We start from the raw sequence: 19,003 nt of genomic DNA on the forward strand, positions 1-19,003 counted from the left end.
AAATACTTTAGTTATTTTGTTTGTTTGTTTACAATATGGACACTCTGCAACAATTTAAACGTTTATTTTATTCTCAAACCTAATTTGTATTTATTTTATTCCAAACAGAAGTGTTTATTTATTATTCCAAAAGCTCGAGACAGTGCCAATAGTTCAGTGATATTTTGTTAAATTACAATGTGGAGACTCTGCAATAATTTAACAGAAGTGCTTATTTTTCACTTGAAATTTTTTTGTGGTAATTTTTATTAAGATATTATTTATTATCGGCAGAGAATAAAATAAAACCTGTCTTCCAATTCATTGCATTTGTGTGTGTGTGTGTGTGTGTGGTAGAAGTATCGGTTTTCGTACTCTGTATCGGCAAGTACTCAGATCCAAGTATCGGTATCGTATCGGTTTGAAAAAATTGGTATCATTGCATCCCTAACATTCCAGAATAATACAAAAATAAAAACATAAAAAAATCTTTGGTTAGCACAGAACAAATACGAAACATCTTTAAAAAAAAGTTGTTTTTTTTTTAAATTTCTTGTGCCCTCACTGGACTGCTGCTCAGCAGCACTGAGCTCATCGGTGTCACTAATGGGTACAAGCTAGCCTATACATTGTACAATGCTGAACACAACACAGAAAAAAGAAGTCAGGAGACAAGACAGTTCTCTTAAGCTTCTATTAATTTTATTTTCTTTGCTTTTTTTTTAGGATGTTCATTGTGTTACACAGAGCAATTAGCCACACAAGTTTGATTCTCTTTAATTTTTTTTTTTAATTGTTAATTATATTATTCTCCCTTATAAGCGCTAATGCTAAAAAAGTTACTCCAGAACTATCACACGGTTAACTAACTTGTGAGCACATCGGGACAGTAAACTAACACTTCACATACATAAAACAAAGAAAGATCATTAAAACAAATCAAAGGGGAAAGAAAAATGTAATTGAATTGTAAAAACTAAGAGACAAAAAAAAAGACAAAATGGACAAGCATTTACAATCACACAGCCCTGTTCAACCACTCTGATTTCCTTATTTGGCCTTTTTAAAATTTCTAGGCTTTAATCCTGAAATGAGCCCAGCAATTACATTGTACACTCCAGCACAATGGTCTGCAACCCACATGCTTTAATGCCACAATCTATCATGCACAAGCATGCGGCATGATATCATCAGTATTTGTGTTTTCCACATCTTCTGCAAAAGATGTTGATGGTACAATAGGCCGTTTATGCACTGCATAAGCAGCCTATTATGGATCGGAGGGGAGTGACTCAAAAACAGGTTGCCGTCATCATTCCGACCATCAATTATAATTCCAAGCTCACATCTAAGGCCTTCCATCGCATCACAACCATGTCCGCTTCATGAGTCAGGTTTGGAAAAAGGAGAATTAAATAGCATTTAAATGAAACAGGCATCTTCCAACTCAGTGGTCGTGCTTTCATGCATTAGAATATAAACGCATGCAATGGACTGGGCTCAAACATGGTCCTTTAAAAGCACAGTCCGTGTAATGGCTACTTGGCACAGGGCAGTGGTAAGCTTTGACTTTATTTGCAATTATTAAGTATTAGCAATTCAGTGAGAATCTGGATGAATTTATTTATGATAACTGATGCTTAAAGGTGCACGTTTAGCTCAGAGCACTTCTGATGGCAGAATTTGGTCAATAAACACCTCGATTCTTGAGGGGCTTTTAGTTTTGGCAGGACGCTTAAGCTTATTGGCTCCAACCGGTTGGCTCAGAGTTCAGAGAGTGGCTGAAGAAACTCTTGTTTTCTATTCTTATATATTATCTGAGCATGGTGGCAGTGAAGGGGCTGGTTCATTGTCACTGATAAGTCACAAGGGGTTTTATTGGTCTTAAAACTTTTGTAGGTAACCTGGGCCTTTCTCCATCTTCATTGGTTAACTGTGCTTACAAGACACGAGCACTGACATTTGCTCTCTCTCTCTCCCCACACACTCCCTCTCACACTCACACATATCAGTATAAACATATGCAAACATGACTCTGTTGTCCCCGTTGGTGAATAAAGTGGGTGGAGAGGAGTACGCATTGGTTTTACCCGCACCCCCCCACCACCGCAGCACACATGAAGTCAAGTATGCTAGCTGGGTTTGTTTGGAGGTATCCGTGCATGGGCAAGGCTAAGAGATTACAACCCAGATAGATGATGAACACAGTGATCCCTTTCTGGCCACACCGAGCACTGAAATGCAATATCCATACGAGCATGCTACCGATGATGGGATGCTCCCTGGTGAGTGGTAGAACACAAGTGTGGATATTAAGACACGCAGTGCAAGACTGCCAGCAGTATTGGAAGCACTTCTGAATGTGCGGCGACTACTATCAATAGGGTGATAATTAAAGCGCGCAAAACACCCTCAGTCTCACCTATGTTTACCTCCAGGCCATAACTCGAAACAGCACACACACGAACACAGATTCACACAACTTAGCAGAATATAAAAGAAAAAAAACAAAACAAAATTATCCATTCAATATTAACATGAGTTGATAGCAGGCATGCAACTTCCAAACAGTCCAGAAGAAAAAATAAAATAAAATAAAAGCTTCTTGTCCATCACATCAAAATCCAATGGAGGGGGGGAAAGATTACAGTCACTTATAGACGAGGGCCAAATGGAAGACATAAAAAATCTGGCAACATCAAGGAGGAAGTAGTCACTACAATGGATCTCATTGGCTGTCTCCATATGATGGGGTCAGCCAATCAGTATCTTCAGCCCCTTGCTGAGACAGGTTACATATAAGAAGAAAAAAAATCCCATAAAAGAAATGATTTAAAAAAAAAAGAACACAATAAAAACTAGCTTTAAAAGTAGTAGACACACATTGTTATAAGTATCTCTGCTATAGTACGTTTTTTTTTGTCTATGTCGTTTTTAAGTCATTATGTAATAAAGAGAAAAGTTACTGTTTTTTTTCTATCATCATTAGCTTCAATATCATCATCATCATCAAGAACATCAGAATCATCAGCATCAACATCCACAATACCGTTTTCAGGATTATTACTATTGGTTTTGTACGCTGCACTGTAAATCTAAATTAAAGGGCTCTATTGGCTGACAATAGAGGGAGAGAGGACTAGTTGCTGTTCGTCACCCCCTCCTTTGCTTTAATAATCTCTTCATGCCTTTTAAAGACTCATGTTTATGGCAGAACAGCCGGTTGTACTTTGCTTTGGGCTGAGGTTGTAAAGAGAAGGGTTTCTATTTTCCACTCAAGTCACTCTATTCCTCTTCCTCCTTCCCTCCCTCTCTCTAACCATCCATATTCCTATGCTCTTTGTGGGGAATGAAAGGAGTTGTTTAGTGGCAAATAAGTAACCCATTCATCTTGTCTCTGCATTATTGTCATGCTTCATCTTTCCCTTCCTTTTGCTTCCACCCTCCTCTCATCCCACTCTCGCTCTTTCTTTCTATCGTTTTGTTTTTCTTCAGCAAGACACCTCCATCGTTTGGGAGGGGCTGGGCGGCATCTGGCCGCCCTGCGAGCCCTGGGACAGGGTGCGGGAGCGAGAGCGGGAGCCATCCATGGAGTAGGAGGAGGAGAGGGAGGTGGTACGAGAGCGGGACAGGCGAGTCATGCAAGATGAAGCCACTGTGGAGAAACACAGAGAAACGGTCAGTAAGAGTACAAGTCATGGAAACAGTCAGGTATCAAAAGGTAAGGAAATGTTGCTGACAACACATAGTTGTGGTCATCCACACTCATAATGGACATGATTGACAATTTGTGGCCTTTAATCATTTACTTGAATTGTTATTTTTCCAGCATGGAAAGACTATACAGCATACATCTTTAATAGCGTTAAAAAAACAAGGATTAGGGGGGCAATTTTCAATTCATTTTGAATTTTCTCTAATCTGCACAGGGTCAGATGAGGCCAAGACCTATTAACATCTCACTAGACTACCTCCAAATTCTTCAACTTCCTCTTAGATCAATAGCTGGACAGTTGAAACACGGCTGGGTGTTCCAACAGGATCCCGAACACACATCAAACCTGGTTTTGGAATGTATAAAACTGGCTAACATTAAGCTTCTGGAATGGCCTTCCCAAAGTCCACTCCAGAAGTCAAAGCTTTTAAAGTCAGATGTATGCTGTACAATCATTACACCGTGGAAAAAAGAACAGTTCAAAGAAATCATTAAAAGCCCAAATGACCACAACATTCATGCTCACGATGAGGGTATGTAACTAAACAGAGTATCGAAATAAAAGTATGAAGCAAATAGGAAACAATACTAAAGCCATGTCTCTGTAGAAATAAGGAAGATAACTGCTTGATAAAGTGGACTTACTGTAGCCCATGCCCTGGATGAAATACTTGAAAGCCTCAGTAAGTTTAGCAGGCTGCAAAAAAAACACAGGACATTACATATCAGGCCAAAAACATGTTTAACTCGTTTGCTGCACTGAATAATGGTGCTCACTGAGGACCCCGTGTGGAAGCCCAGGGTATCCGTTTTAGTTTTGACACCTAAAAACATTTGCCAACCTCTGGGGCTAAAAGACAATGAAGCTACCGCGTATGTGTGAAAAACTACAATTCGCCTTGTGGCTACCTGTAGCAGACTCCTAACACGAGTCAATCCCCACAAACCAACAAGACATCAATATATTTACTGCTTTGTTTTAAATGGATCTTGATCTCTGTAGTTAAATCTTCCTTTCATGACAGCTATGTGGGAACAGAAGCCAAAATTTGGCTTGTTCTAAGTTTTTTAATTAGGCACCTGTGAGTGTGACACAATGGAAAAGTATCAAGATGTTCTTTTCACACTGAAGTATTGCCCAGGGTGGATTTAACATCCACACCTATGTCACATGTGTGTTATTATAGAGATCTTAAGGTGTTTTTACCTGAGTCAGCTGAGGCAGACCACCAGCATCAGCCATCTGCAGAAGAACAGAAGATGTAAGTAAAGGTGAAAAAAAACAAAGACAGACAGACGATGCAGACACTGAGGACACACGTATGAAAACCACCTTTAAGAACGAGGTTGTTGTCGGGTCCATTTTGCTGTTGCACTCCACCTGGTGGTTACAGAAAGAAACACAGTCTTTGTTACAACCCATCAGATCCTTTTTTTGCACAGAAACGTACAATCGGTGCAAACAGCCGTTCAGGTAAGTGTCAAATAATAAAAGAAACTTACAGCAGCATCCTCATAGGGAGCATGATCGCCCACCACCAGCATCACAGGACATCTGAGGGTCAAACAGAAACAGGTGCTGATTAGAAGTTTGAAGATTTGAGAGATTAATGTTTAGTAAAAAAAATCAGAGAGTGGGTATTTACTTGAAAGCGCTGTTGCGGTCAAAGATCAGGTCTCTACGACTGCAAGGAGAAAGAAATGGTGTCAGTGGTAGTTTGATGTAAGGTCGATTATTTGTATTTAAGTCATGATGCACGACAGCATGTTATGTTTACCTGTTGTAAGATTTCCACAGGAGCTCCATGTTGGACAGGTTGGGAGCTTTGGAGATGCGCTCTCTGTAAGACTGCACTAGATCTGTGCTTGACGACAGCTCCTCCTAGAAAAACGGTTTAACATTTGATCCTTTTTTCTCAATTTTTTATTTAACTCACAAAAAAAAAATCTGTCATTTAAACACTTATGGATCTAATAATGTACCTGACTGAAAAGGTGGCACAGAATCTGCTCTGTGAGGGAGGACGTCACGGAGCTGAGCTGTAGAGGAAAGAGGGGGGATCATTCAGGCAGTTTATTTATTTTAATCAAGCGCGATGAAATATACGATAAACAATTACATGATCAATAGCACAGAACACACAGACCGTGCGTGAAGTCACGTAATTTCATATCCAGAGCTATTTTTACATTGATGAGTAACTCCCATTAGGACTAACAAGATTAAATGATGTTTCTGTGTACACGGCCACTGCAGCCCTGACGTGGAAGGAAGGAAGAGAGAGAGAAAGAAACCTTTTGAGCAGCCCAGTCTATCCATCCTCGGGCGTTAGTGTCGATGTTGATCAGAACCAGACCTTCCACTGCATCTGGGTTTGTGAGCTGAGGAGAGAAAGCAGAAGTGTTCACTGACAGTGTGACACTATCTCACATACATCTATATTTACGGCTCACGTGGTGAAGGGAAAACAAACCGCACATTAGGGCTGGGCGATATGACACAAAATTCATATCTCGATATTTTTTAGCTGGATGGCGATATGAGATATATATCTTGATATTTTTTTAAAGCCATAAAGTAAGAACAAAAAGAGAGTTCTTAGTCAAAGCTGTGTCCCAGATGTCACACAGGCACTTTTATTAACATAGAGCAGATGTACATGAAATTTACTCAAAAATAAATTATGAGCATTTATTAAATAATAATGCTCCATAAATAAAAGAAAACAATGTTGTTTTTGTGCATAACAAAAAGCTCACAATTGTGCAGTCAAAATGTAAACTAAAAGACGCTGAGCACAATAACAAAGACAGATTTCACAGCTGCTCTGTTCCCAACTTGTACTGCGTGACTGACAGCCTGGAGTTTGAAGTCCGCTTCGCAACCACGTCTCTTAACAGCTGCCATTTATGGACCTTATACACAGTAGGGTAATATTACGTTGAAGCACTGTACGTATCACTCCGCGAGGCTCAGCCGTAATGCTCCGACAATCCATCAAGCGGTGCAGCTCCGTAGCTTACCAAAGTCGTACTAAAACATTTTTTGACAGATTGCTGAGCGCCGTGTTCCACATAAAATCGGTTCGCAGTCATCAAGCACAACCAGAATTCATACATAAGGCGCGCTGTCAACTTTTGAGAAAATGAAAGGATTTTAGTCCGTGCAGCACCTCTGGGCTGCATGGCGTTAGCGTGGTTAGCTCGTTAGCGTGGTTAGCTAGCTAACACGTTGACGCACATGGGGCGATGCGCAGTAACTCGTTAACGGAGATTTGCCGTGTCCATCTTGTTGCTTCCTGCAGGTGAAGCGATGGGGGAGGAGGGGGAGTTGTGTTCAGTGAAGGAGAGGCGAGGCGGAGTAACGTTGCGTAGAGACAAAAGTGGACGAAAGAGAGGCAAACTTGCGGCTCCACAGGTATAATTATAACGTAACATAGACTATATCGATATAAAGGATATTGTCACATCTTATATCTCGTATAAAAATATATCGATATTTTTTAAAAACTCGATATATCGCCCAGCTCTACCGCATATCGGATCTTAATGAGTGAAATATTCAGGATGAAGATCTTTGCTGACATTATTTAATTTGCAGAAACCAAAGCCATCAACTCTTTGAAGGCTGGATTCAAAAATCCCACCAAAAGTCAGTTAAAAATTAAAATCAGAGGCATAATGTGGTTCGGTAATATGAATGTGTGCTTCCCATGTGGATGTATGCACTCTCTAATGTGTGTGCATGATCCTGATGAGAAGCAGGATGGTGTCCTCTGGGATCTCGTCCAAGTTCAGGGATTCAGTGATCTCCTGGACCGTAAGTGGCTTTATTTGACTGAATCTGATACTCCCAGAAGTTCTCAGTCGGATTCAGATCACGGGCTAGTCAGTGACATGATTGCTGTTGTTTTCTAGGAACTGCCTACGTACAGTGACTACGAGGCCAGACAATGTCTTACACCAGGATCCACTGCACAAAGATAAGGTTAAGGTCTAAAGATTTCACCCTGGTACCCAACAGGAGTGCTGTTAGTTAACAGGTGGAGGCCTGTGTGACCCTCAAAGGATTTGCTTCCTCAGATCATCACTGACCCACTGCCAGACCTGTCATGAGCCAGTTTAACTAGTCACATCGGTCGAGCTGCAAGCAAACAGTGACGTGGCCACAGCTCTGTACTGGTTATACCACCGCTGAAGACACAAATAGTGTTCTCCTGAGCGATAGGTGTTACAATTCACACAAAACCTCCACATCAGGGTTGGTACAGGAGGAAAAGTCGAAACTGGAAGCAGTTTTCGATCACTACATTAGCTAGGGCAAGAACAACAGGGTATAATAAACCAGGCAGTTTCAGGCAGCATGATGTCCAGACTCTTTTATATCTGTCACACATGCTCAGTAAGAAGCTCCTCACCGCTCTGCCAGATCTGCTGTTTTCTGGAGAACGGCACAGAACTCTACAGTGGCCCTGAGAAGCCAAACGGACTGCAACTTAAGAAAACACCAGCAATAAGAAGAATGCTGCAAAAACACAACGGAAATAGGAAAAACTAAAACAGAAATAAAACAGATTTCCAAAAGCACAAGGGAAGTGTTTCTGGGCAGACAATAACCTGACGGACCAGTTGCAGGAACCAAAATAAGAATTGTGCTGGAGACACTTAAAAGAAGTGGAGTATCTATCGGTTTTGTGAGGAAAGAAAAGATGAGAGGTAAGTAGAGCTGGGCGATATGAGATTTTTTCATATCACGATATGTTTTTTTCATTTCAGGCGATAACGATATCTATCACGATATAAGCCAAATAACTATATTTGTAAGATTTAAATGTGCCGTTGCTCACAAGTAAAATGTGAAATAATCAGCAGCTTGTTTTTATTTAAATATTTATTTCCCATAATAAGTTCAACAGGGTAGATGTACTTAAGGAACATGAGACTTTTTCAGATAAATAAAGGCAAATATTGCAAACTACACAAAAGGCAGCCGCTAAAGCGTTTAAGTTTCAAAATAGAACAAACGAAACAGACTAAATTGTCAATTCCACTTAGAAACAAAATATTAATTCTAAAAATAAATCTTAGTTTGTTTTACAGAAGAACAGACAAAACTGACTAACTTTTGTCAATATCAAATAAACTGAGAACTAAAAGGAAATTCTCAATCTCTCCTTGTTGTATAGCTTAGCTTTTCAAACACTTTTAACAGTTACTTTAGTCTGACAAAAGCCGAATGACGAATTAGCACTTCCAGTCAGAGACTGAGGCTACGTCCACACGTACACGGGTATTTTTGAAAACGGAGATTTTCCGTTTTCGTTTTAAAAAATAATCCCGTCCACACATAAAGGCAGAAATGAAGGAAAACGCTGCTATGAACATGCCAAAGCAGCAGGTGGCGCTAGATTCCTAACCGTGCAGAAATGTTGGCCAATCAGAAGTCTAGAAGCCTCGGTGGGAAAAAGTAAACAAAGCTGGGGCATAGAAGCAGAACCGAGTCGTATGTGTGGAGGGACAGTAACTGTGTGTATATGTAAGCATTTAAACACTGCAGAGAGTAGAATTAACAGTAACAGTATTGTAGAAATTCATTTCACCGAAACAATAACGTGGCGCACAGTGTGACTCATGCACCAGTTTATTGTATTTCCAGACTTGCTTTCGGCACATTTACAGTGCACGCTACTCTGTTTTTGTTAGACTTGAAATAGCCGAAATACCTTCACACTACGGACCTTCTTTGGCTCTTCCGTTCGACAATCTCTCCGGCATTGGAACCATCATCTGTTTTCTCTTCGGTCACGCTCGGTTGATTTTTCTAGTCGGCACACTCATTTCCTCCATTACGCGCTGGCTCCATTACCCGCTGGCTGCTTCCCAAACAAACACACGTGCGGCTTGGCACTTGTGCTGTACGTAACAAGTCACGCGACGTGACGCTGCGGCTGTGATTGGTTCGGCTCTGCGCTACTTAATTTGGATTGGCTGACCTTTTTTTTTTTTTTTTTTTTTTTAAGAGGACAAGAGCGGCGAGGTCTATCGCGATAGCTTAATTTCTCTATCGAGTAAAAGTTATATCGCGATACATATCGTTATCGTTCTATCGCCCAGCTCTAGAGGTAAGTGTGTTAGCCTAACTAGCCTAAAAATCCGTCATCAGTATTATATGAATCATGATAAAACACATCTACCATGTTTTGGGTTCCTGCAACTGGTCCGTCGGGTTATTGTCTCCCCAGAAACACTTCCATTGTGCTTTTGGAAATCTGTTTTTCCTATTTCCATTGTGTTTTGTGTGCTTTTGCAGCATTTTTCTTATTGCTGGTGTTTTCTTAAGTTGCAGTCTGGTTGGCCTCTCAGGGCCACCGTAGAACTCTCTATAAGAAAGTCGAGTGACCTCTTCTGTCATGGACCCGGCTCTGGGGACTCGGGGTCCGTGGGCAGTGGGGACTGTGACTGTTATTGTTATTATTATTATTATTATTATTATTTGGTGTGTTGTCTGCACTGCCCCTATGCACATCTGTATGTAGGCAGGTATGTGTGTGTTTTGCCTTTCTGCTGTGGCCAAGTTACAGGCACCTTCAGCCCTGGGGGCGTGGTCTAACTTGAGGGCTGGCCACACCCGAAGTCCTGGCCGCACACCTGCTCCTCATCTGGGCTCGTCGGGGGAGCTATTTAGATGAGCGATGGAGCTTCCACCGACGCGGGATTATTGCGTTTGACTACACGTCAGTCTTCAAACAAGTCAAGTGTGAGTGTATGCCTGCTGGGATAAGTGTTAACGGCTGCCTCTATTGTTTTCCCCTCAGGAGGAGTGTGGGACGAGAAGGAGCAGTAAGCACGGGGAGTGCAGGGACACTGGGGCAGAGAGCACTACACGGGGACTTTTGGGAAGAAGACACTTCACGGGAGTCTGGGAAACTGGGGATTTATTGTTGTTTACTTCACCACCTTGTAAATAAACACTGTTGCACTGAAGAGTCCAGCGTTTGGGTCCTATTTCCCCATCTCCCCACGGTCTGCCAGCCAGACCGTGACATCTTCTCTGCACTTAATGTTCGTTAATAAAAAGCCCTTTGAAGTTGAAGTTTTAACATCAATTAAAAACCATTTCAATTATTTGGGAACTCTTTATTCGACATCAGGAAGTGACCCAGAAGAAAACTAATTTTGTGGACGCATTTTGTCTGGAGATGATGTTGATTTTCACATTTAAACCAAAGCTAATGAGCATTCAGCTTTTTCTTATTTTAAGAGGTTTGCACATAAATATCCACAAGCATCACAGTTTAACATTTATTTTACAAAGTGTTCCTGCTGAACTCTTCTCTCTTACAGTCAGCCCCACGTAAAACTGTAAACAAGAACTGACACCATCCTGTGTTAATGCAAAATAAGACCTCTGTCGAGTGCTAAAGCAGGATCTGAAATGACTCATCAGGACAGCTCTACAAAAGAAAAAGATGCTTACCGCGAACCTGGCCAGGATGTATGCTCCTGCTCCCACACCCACTCCGATTACAGTACGGAAGCTGACAGAACGATAAAGGTTATTAACACCTACAGCATACACATGTGCACACAGTGTTAATTGTTGCTGAACACTCTGGTTATTTATATATCTACAGCATTGTGCAAAATTCTTGAACCACCCTTTTCTTTATATTTTGACAAGAAAATGGAAATAGTTGCAAAGATATGAGGCAAAACAGTTTCAACAAGGTCACCACAGCAGGTAGCGCTGTGTGTCTCAAGGCCACTTAGCTCTGTTACACAAATCCAAAAAAATTGCTTGCAGTCACATCACAATAAATACGGTTAACTCACTTGAAAAACTGCAGGACAGCTGGGATCATCTCTGATATGGTCTCCATGGAGGGATACTGGTAACTACAACAGCACACACAAATGAGCTTAATGCAATTAAGCGGCTTAATATGAAAACAAATATGTGAAGAATGTTATGTTACCCAGGAAATACTCATTCTTATCTAAGATCTCCTCAACCTATTCATGGTAGCTGGGCAGCGCTGATCCATTAGATAAATTTCATAAGTAAATACGACGGCTAACACCTCTATCCACAAGGATTTAAGACCACAAAGAGAATGAGCTTCAATTTCGAGAAGCAGCGGCAGAAGCGAAGGGTCAGAGCTGAGAATCTGTCACAATACATGAAACAAAATCCTGCTGAGCCACTAAAATAATCTCACAAGGAAAGGGAGTGATAGAGAAGTACTCGTGGGGGAAGGAATAAGAAGTACGGGGAGAGAAAAGAAGGGATTTTGTTTAAACCTCTGACAAGAGCGCATTAGAGAACAGAGATGGTGCAGGGGGAGATGTGAGAGAGGAGAATGGTAAGGATTTTTAGAAGAGATTAGGTTCAGGCCTGTACGGAAGATTGTTTCCATTTCTCAGAAGTTTACTTTAAAAAAAAAATTGCAAGGTTACTGCAGGACACCTTATCAAACACGATGACTGTCTCACCCTGCAGGGTAGGCGGCGGCCCCCTCCTCTTGTCCTGGGGCGTCGATGTGAATCAGGGTGAAATTCTTGACAATCTCCTGCATCTCTTCGAATTTGAACAGAGGCGAGAAGCAGCTCTTACCTGCCAGGTAACAAAAACAGAGTAAACAAAGATAATGAGGAAAAAACGCAATCGGTAACAAGCAAGAGACTGTTTGACTTGGAGAGAGAGCTACTCACTGTCCAGACCCACATCGTGGAAGGTGAGGATGGCGGGCCTACGGGTGGTTCGCGTGCCGTGGAGGGTCACGTGCAGGACGCCATGCGGAGTCTCAACACTGTGCTCCTAGAGAAAGCAACACGAACAAACACAGACTTAACAACGTCAACCTGATGGTAACATCTGGCATGGAAAACAAAAATAATAACCTTTTCGGTGCATGAACTTTCTTTTATTTTTGGCTGCTTGCCACAGCCAATCGTCTGCCTCCCTCTCGCCCTGTCCCTAGCATCCTCCCCTGTCTCACCAACCCTGCACCAACTCATCTTCAACAAGTTCTTTCTCTTTCTCTTCATATTCAACAACCTTTGTCAAAGACATCCACCACTGCTACACTGCACATGTCCAAACCATGTCTTGCCTCTTATTTTGTCTCCAAAAACTGAGTATTCCTCTCTAGCTCTTTGCAAATTCTGTATGAATGTGGACCTTGTATACACTCAAGTTAATAAATTGCAAGTTCTATATCCATTCCTCCACTTCAGGTCATCCAATTTTTCTAGACTGCGATACTTGAGACAGGCTGACAGATAAGAGTGTCACAGGGGGATGTTTCTATCCCCCTATTCTATCTATGGCTACGTCCACACTAATGCGTTTTCGTACAAAAACATCGTTTTCTCTCCGTTTTGGCCTCCCGTCCACACTGAGACGGCAGAATGTGATGATTTTGTGGATAATTAAAGTCAGTCATATATCCACAAACACAACAAGCTGAAAGTCAGTGATGCTGCTCGGTTTGCAGTCCTGAATATCACGGCACAAGCAGGATCCACTGCACTGTTAATGTTAGCTATGTTATATTGCTGCCTCTGTTCGGTGGTGTCGAGCCAAACGGACTTTAACGTGTGTTTGAACGAGCTGACGGTTCACTCGTTAAGCTGAAAGAAAGATGCTTTAATCACAGGAGTCACACATGTGTCCACTGTACCATCTGGGAACTCTTCTTGTGTAACACTCGTAATAACACAAACACTAAATCCTCCTGTTTGTAGCAGTGTGTACACCTGAGACTGTCACCTGTCTGTCTGTCCTGCACTCTCTCTCTTTTTCTTTCTCTCTGATTGTGGAATAAAAGTATGAACATGTATTAATAAGTGACACTTGTGTTTGAATCCTGCAGCTTATCACACATTTGATTTCCATGTGTGACAACTGCAAGTGTCCAGAGTGAGGACAGACTGAGGGACCCACTGCTGCACATCATCTGTGAGGCTTTGCACCCCTGATGATCCACCAGGACAAACTCAACAGTGTGTGAGGAAGAGGAGGAGGAAGAGCCAGCAGCAGCTGACAGATGGAGAAAATAGACAGACTGTTCCCTGTTTGTGAAGGACTGCTAGAAAAGTTTAAAATAACTAATTGTCTGTCCTGAATCAGTCTTATTAGGTAATGTTCAAATAATTGTATCATCCCAGTGTTTTCAGTGTGTGAGAAAGTACTCAGGGCCTTCAAGTTACACACTATGAAAGGCAGCAACAAGTTTAATATTCAGAAACCTGAAGTATGTATCAGCAGCAGAATGGACCTAAAAATAAATGTTTGTTTCAGTTCTATGAAGCTTTGAGTATTTTGGATCAGTAGCACTGCTGTGTTTGTTGCATCATATTGCTGTAATTGTTTATATGCTTTATATATTCTGAGCTAAGTTGATCTATAGTGTTACATCATATTCTATAAGGATGTTATGTGTTTGTATACTTTCTGCCCAGTTTGACCCATTTAGCAGAAGTCAGCCTGTTTAAGGCTCTGATATCTATTCTGTATGACTTAAAGCAGTTATGACATGGTCTGATTTTCTCACCCAATAAAGGAATATTTCATATATCAGTCTACTCTTCATTTTATCAGAAACAGTTATCACAGCTCGTACATTTTCTTTTTATAAATATATGTAAGCAGTGAGCCAAATTTAGTAATGCTAACATACTGAAGTAACAACATTTGTCTCTTATATATGATACACCTATATATGCACTGTCACAGATACTTGTCTTTGAGTGAAGATTTAAGGTGATAGGACATATAAATAACTGCAACTTGAATCTTTACTGAGGCTCAGTATTTGACACAGAGTTCATGTTCACTGCTGTAATAACTAATAATGATTAATATAATATTGGCCATATTATATTTACATTACCACAGTGAGATGACTTTAGTCTCATGAACAACATTAGCTAATTGTTATTTACTAGCTAATCTTGAAATGACTGTTCAGTACAGAAATGAAGCCCAAAAATCATGTTTTACAGTCCTGTGGTCTCAGCCTCAGATACTTTTTAAATCACACAAAGCTCACGTAGAAACAAATGAACAAAATATATTCTACTTCATTTCTGTCAAACAAAGCTGCATGAAACGTTTCCAGCTGTTAGTATCATGGTTGCTAGACAACCTGGGCAGCGCGACGGAGGCTAGACCGTCCCATTTCACAAGCCTCGCACTTCCGGCCTTAGCGGTCTTTGAGTACGCGGCCCTTGAGCACTGTTGAGGCTGCGTACTTTAAGGCTGCAGACCCTGAATTGGGATACAGCCAATATCTCTTGTGTTTCTTTTTGTATTCATAAGTTTGTGAGATCAGCCACACCTGTGGCTCCTCAGCTCCTCCCCCTGCAGGGTCTGTTTACTGCAGCTCACCACTCATTCCCCTCTCCTGTGTTTGGATCTGATTTCTCCTGTGCTTTTACTCAACAGCTTGTTTTCAGTCCATTCACATGGATGCCAGCTTTCAGTCTTTCTGCAGCCTCACTCTGGTTTACCAGCAGACTCCACAGCCTTGTGCTTCATTTCTATCGACCCATCTCGATTACTGGAGTATTCTTCTAAAATCATTGCCAACCTGAGCTTGTGTTGCCTTTTTTCTATTTCTGTCCAGAAAGTTGGTTTGACCCTAACATGCTAATGTTAAAACGACTGTTTTTCTTCAACCCTGCCTTTAAGTTTTAAAGAGCATCATAAAGACTGGAGCTTGAGTCCTTGACAGCCTTTGGTCTTTAATTAGCAAATTATATACAAAGTGGATACAGATGTGTTTTCACATTTTCAACCATCACTGTACTAAGGTTTAATGTAGCAGAAATAAATCCATAAAAAAAGAAAAGGGAACAAATAGCCCTGAGTTTTGGGACACTGTGATCTGTGATGATTCACAAGACGCAGCTCATAGATTTATTCATGACTTTCTGTCCATGGGAATTCAATGCAATTTCATTTCAACTACCATCCTCTGACAACCTAAGCATACTACCTGATTCAGCAGCTTGTAGAACCATCTTTAGCAGCAATAACTCAATCACTTTTTTTGTGTGCGACTTTATCAGTCTGTCGCATCATTGTGGACACATTTTAGCTCAATTTTCTTCACAGCATTGCTTCACTTTATTGAGGTCTGCAGGCATTCATTTATGCACAGCTCTCTGAAGGTCACAGCATTTCAATCAGTCTGGACTCTAACTGGGCCACTTGATTGTAGACTTGCTGGTGTGTTTGGCGTCCCTGTTAAGGCCAAGCTTTAGGTGTCAGACAGACAGCCTCACATGTGACTCTAGAATACTTTGGTCTACAGAGGGGTTCACGGTCAACTCCGTGACTGCAAGGTGCCCAACTGCTGTGGCTGCAAAACAAGCCCAAACCGTCACCCCTCCACCACCTGTCAGTTGGTATGAGCTGTTCGTGCTGTTATGCTTTGTTCGGTTTTCTCCAGCCGTGGTCTCTCCACTTTGGTGTCATCTGTCTAAGTCTTGCGGTTTGTTCAGATGCAACTTTGCAAACTTAAACCATGCTGGCATGTTCTTTGTAGAGACAAGGGGCTTTCTCCTGGCAGTCCGTCCAAGCTAGCCAAGCTTGTTCAGTCTTTTTCTAATTGTGCTGTCATGAACTTTAACATTTAATATCCTAACATTTAGAGTCTGAGATGTAGCTCTTGTATTTTTTAGGGTAGCTCTGAGTGTTGCACATACAGAAACTGGGGGGAATTTGCTCCAATGTCCACTCCTAGAAAGACAGTGGCATTGTGTGTTAACACACGTATGAATTCTCCAGAGCAGCAAATCCCCAAACCTTCTGCTCACGCTTGCTGATGATGAGTTAATCAAGTGCACCTCGTAATTCCTATGGAAGCAGTAAGAGTGCACTTAATTTTTTTACATAATTGCAGAGAGTGCAGTGAAAATGTTCTTGTTACATGACTGCAAAGTTAGTTCTCAACTGCTCAAAAAAATGGGCTGATTTTCAAACGTCAGTGGGACACAACAGGATGGGCACCATATTCATGGGAAAGGGGCACAATGAAGAAATAAAACACTCACAGAAACCTGTCTTGTTGCAAAAATCTGTAAAATACAGCTAAATCCATTATTAATAGTTTCCAAACCCTACTAACAACTCTTCTGTGCAGCGATTTTCATTCCGCTTCTATATTTTTCCTATCGACTACTGACTGGAAAAGAAGCCTCTGCAGAGTTACTAAATATACTTGAATAAAGTTGAATAAAATAACTGTGTATTTCATTTATAACTCAATAATAGTAATAATGCAATGCTTATTCAAACACATTAGCATGCATTTCACAGACAGTCTCACCTGTCCTTGGTCCAGGAGTATCCTAGCAGCCAGTTCAGCATCCTGTTAGAAAAAGAGCGACAGTCTCATTAGCAAAATGTGCACAAAGATTTCTTTTTACATTTGGAAGTAAGTGATGTCCTGCCTGTTTGGGTACTACGGGGACAAGATTTATTTAAAAGTAAATCAAGCTAAAAACTAAGAAGGACTCATTACCCACCAGCTGAACAAATCAGAATAAATTCTCACTTTGCTTCTTAAAAAAATCTTAATTAGGACTCCTTAAATTTATCTTTTTAGTGTGCATTACTGAAAATTGAGTCCAAAGGAGTGACATCTCAGCCTGCTGTTCTTTCATTTCTTTGTTCTTTCATGTCTAGAGAGGCTTTGCTTCCTAATTGACACCCACAAAGGCAGGATGGATAGCATTACGCGGCTGATACCCCAGCAGAGAGCCCCTTCAGAGGAGCAGGTGGTTGTGACATGCCTGGGTTTCAAACGGGTGGCTCACTTGCAGCTTTGGATCCGTTTACCCCCACTAATGAATTACTAGCATCACAAGCTCTTAGAAAATTAACAGTGTGGGAAGTTGAAGTGGAGATGGGCGTGGGCACAGATGGAAGTCATCGCTGAGGAGAAAAGAGGAAGTCCTAGAGGGTTGGTGACTGAAGAGAGGCTGCTGGCTCGATTAATTCAATTCAGTTTTATTTAGATAGCATCAAATAACAACAACAGTCAACTCAAGGCACTCTATATTGTAAGGTAAAGACCTAAAATAATAAAGAGAAAAACCCAATGATCAGGACAATCCTCTCTGTAACACTTGGTGTCGGTGGGAAGGAAAAGCTCCCTTTTAACAGGAATAAAGGTCTGGCAGAACCAGGCTCAGGGAGCGGGGTTATTATACTTTACAAAATGAAACTAAATACTAATACTAGATTTGAAAAAAACACTTTATAGTTAACTGAAATAAATGACTTGAAATAAATAAAACAAACCAAAATAACTGAACTTTGATAATAAAATAAGTCAAATAGGTAGAAATGTCATTAGTTTTAGTACCTGTTAGTTTAGTAAAAACGAGAGACATGTTTATTGTGACTGGTGTCTAAAAGGATATTGTGAGTGATCTTACTTTCAAAACTGATTTTTCTTAAATCTTAAAACTAAACATTTTCATACATTTAAAACTAAACTGAAATTAGAAAATCCACTCTAGAAACTAACTGAAAGTAAACTGAATTAAAAACAAAGTTAAAATGATATAAAAATACAAATGAATTGGAAAATACGAAACTATAATAATTATATCCATCTGCCGCAACTGTTTGGGGGTGAGGGGAGGAAAACAGGACAAAGACATGATGTGGAAGAGAGCCGGAGAAAATTTTAATCTAATGATTACATGCAGAGAGGTGTATAAACACACAGAGAGTGAAGAATTGCATCATGGGAAGTCCCCAGCAGCATAAGTAAGGGAGGATTCAGGGTCACCTGATCCAGCCACAGCTATATGCTTTAGCAAAAAGGAGAGTTTTAAGCCTAATCTTAAAAGTAGAAACAGTGTCTGTCTCCTGAATCTAAATTGTGATCTGGTTCCACAGAAGAGAGACCTGAGATCTGAAGGCTCTCCCTCCCATTCTCCTTTTAAATTCTCTAGGAACAACAAGTAGGCCTGCAGTCTGAGAGCAAAGTGCTCTAATGGGGTGATACGGTACTATGAGGTCGTTAGGATGAGATGGGGCCTGATTATTGAAAACCTTGACTGTCGATCAATTACTGTGGAGGTTGTGACCTGGGTGGAGTAGATACCAGTGAGTGATACATAATGGTCAACAAATTGAACCATTATGTGACCTTTTCCACAAAAAAGTTGATCCACATCTCACACCCTTACCCTGTAGGGTAAGGGTGTGAGAACTGTTTTATTTTTTATTGTTTTATGTAAAGCACTTTGGTATGCCCAAGGCTTTTAAATGTGCTCTATAAATAA

At 40.9% G+C, this 19,003-nt stretch overlaps 1 protein-coding gene across 1 annotated transcript in view; it reads right to left on the reverse strand.

The window, feature by feature from the left end:
• Positions 1–659: 659 nt before the first annotated feature.
• Positions 660–19,003, reverse strand: part of ndrg2 (NDRG family member 2) — a 50,647-nt gene continuing 32,303 nt past the window's right edge. The window contains exons 3-16 of the mRNA XM_085255458.1: positions 17,032–17,073; positions 12,407–12,512; positions 12,188–12,308; positions 11,528–11,590; positions 11,172–11,232; positions 5,990–6,076; positions 5,678–5,734; positions 5,473–5,576; positions 5,341–5,379; positions 5,198–5,249; positions 5,028–5,075; positions 4,902–4,937; positions 4,340–4,391; positions 660–3,634 (exon numbers count right to left, since the gene is read on the reverse strand). Of these exons, the coding sequence (XP_085111584.1) occupies positions 3,471–3,634; positions 4,340–4,391; positions 4,902–4,937; positions 5,028–5,075; positions 5,198–5,249; positions 5,341–5,379; positions 5,473–5,576; positions 5,678–5,734; positions 5,990–6,076; positions 11,172–11,232; positions 11,528–11,590; positions 12,188–12,308; positions 12,407–12,512; positions 17,032–17,073 (1,032 nt within the window). The 3' untranslated portion in view covers positions 660–3,470. The remainder of the gene's footprint in view (positions 3,635–4,339; positions 4,392–4,901; positions 4,938–5,027; positions 5,076–5,197; positions 5,250–5,340; positions 5,380–5,472; positions 5,577–5,677; positions 5,735–5,989; positions 6,077–11,171; positions 11,233–11,527; positions 11,591–12,187; positions 12,309–12,406; positions 12,513–17,031; positions 17,074–19,003) is intronic.

Source organism: Mchenga conophoros, linkage group LG3, assembly GCF_057382185.1.
Source record: "Mchenga conophoros isolate Kocher_MC1m ecotype Shallow Benthic linkage group LG3, M_conophoros_male_GT1.1, whole genome shotgun sequence".
Lineage (NCBI taxonomy): Eukaryota > Metazoa > Chordata > Actinopteri > Cichliformes > Cichlidae > Mchenga > Mchenga conophoros.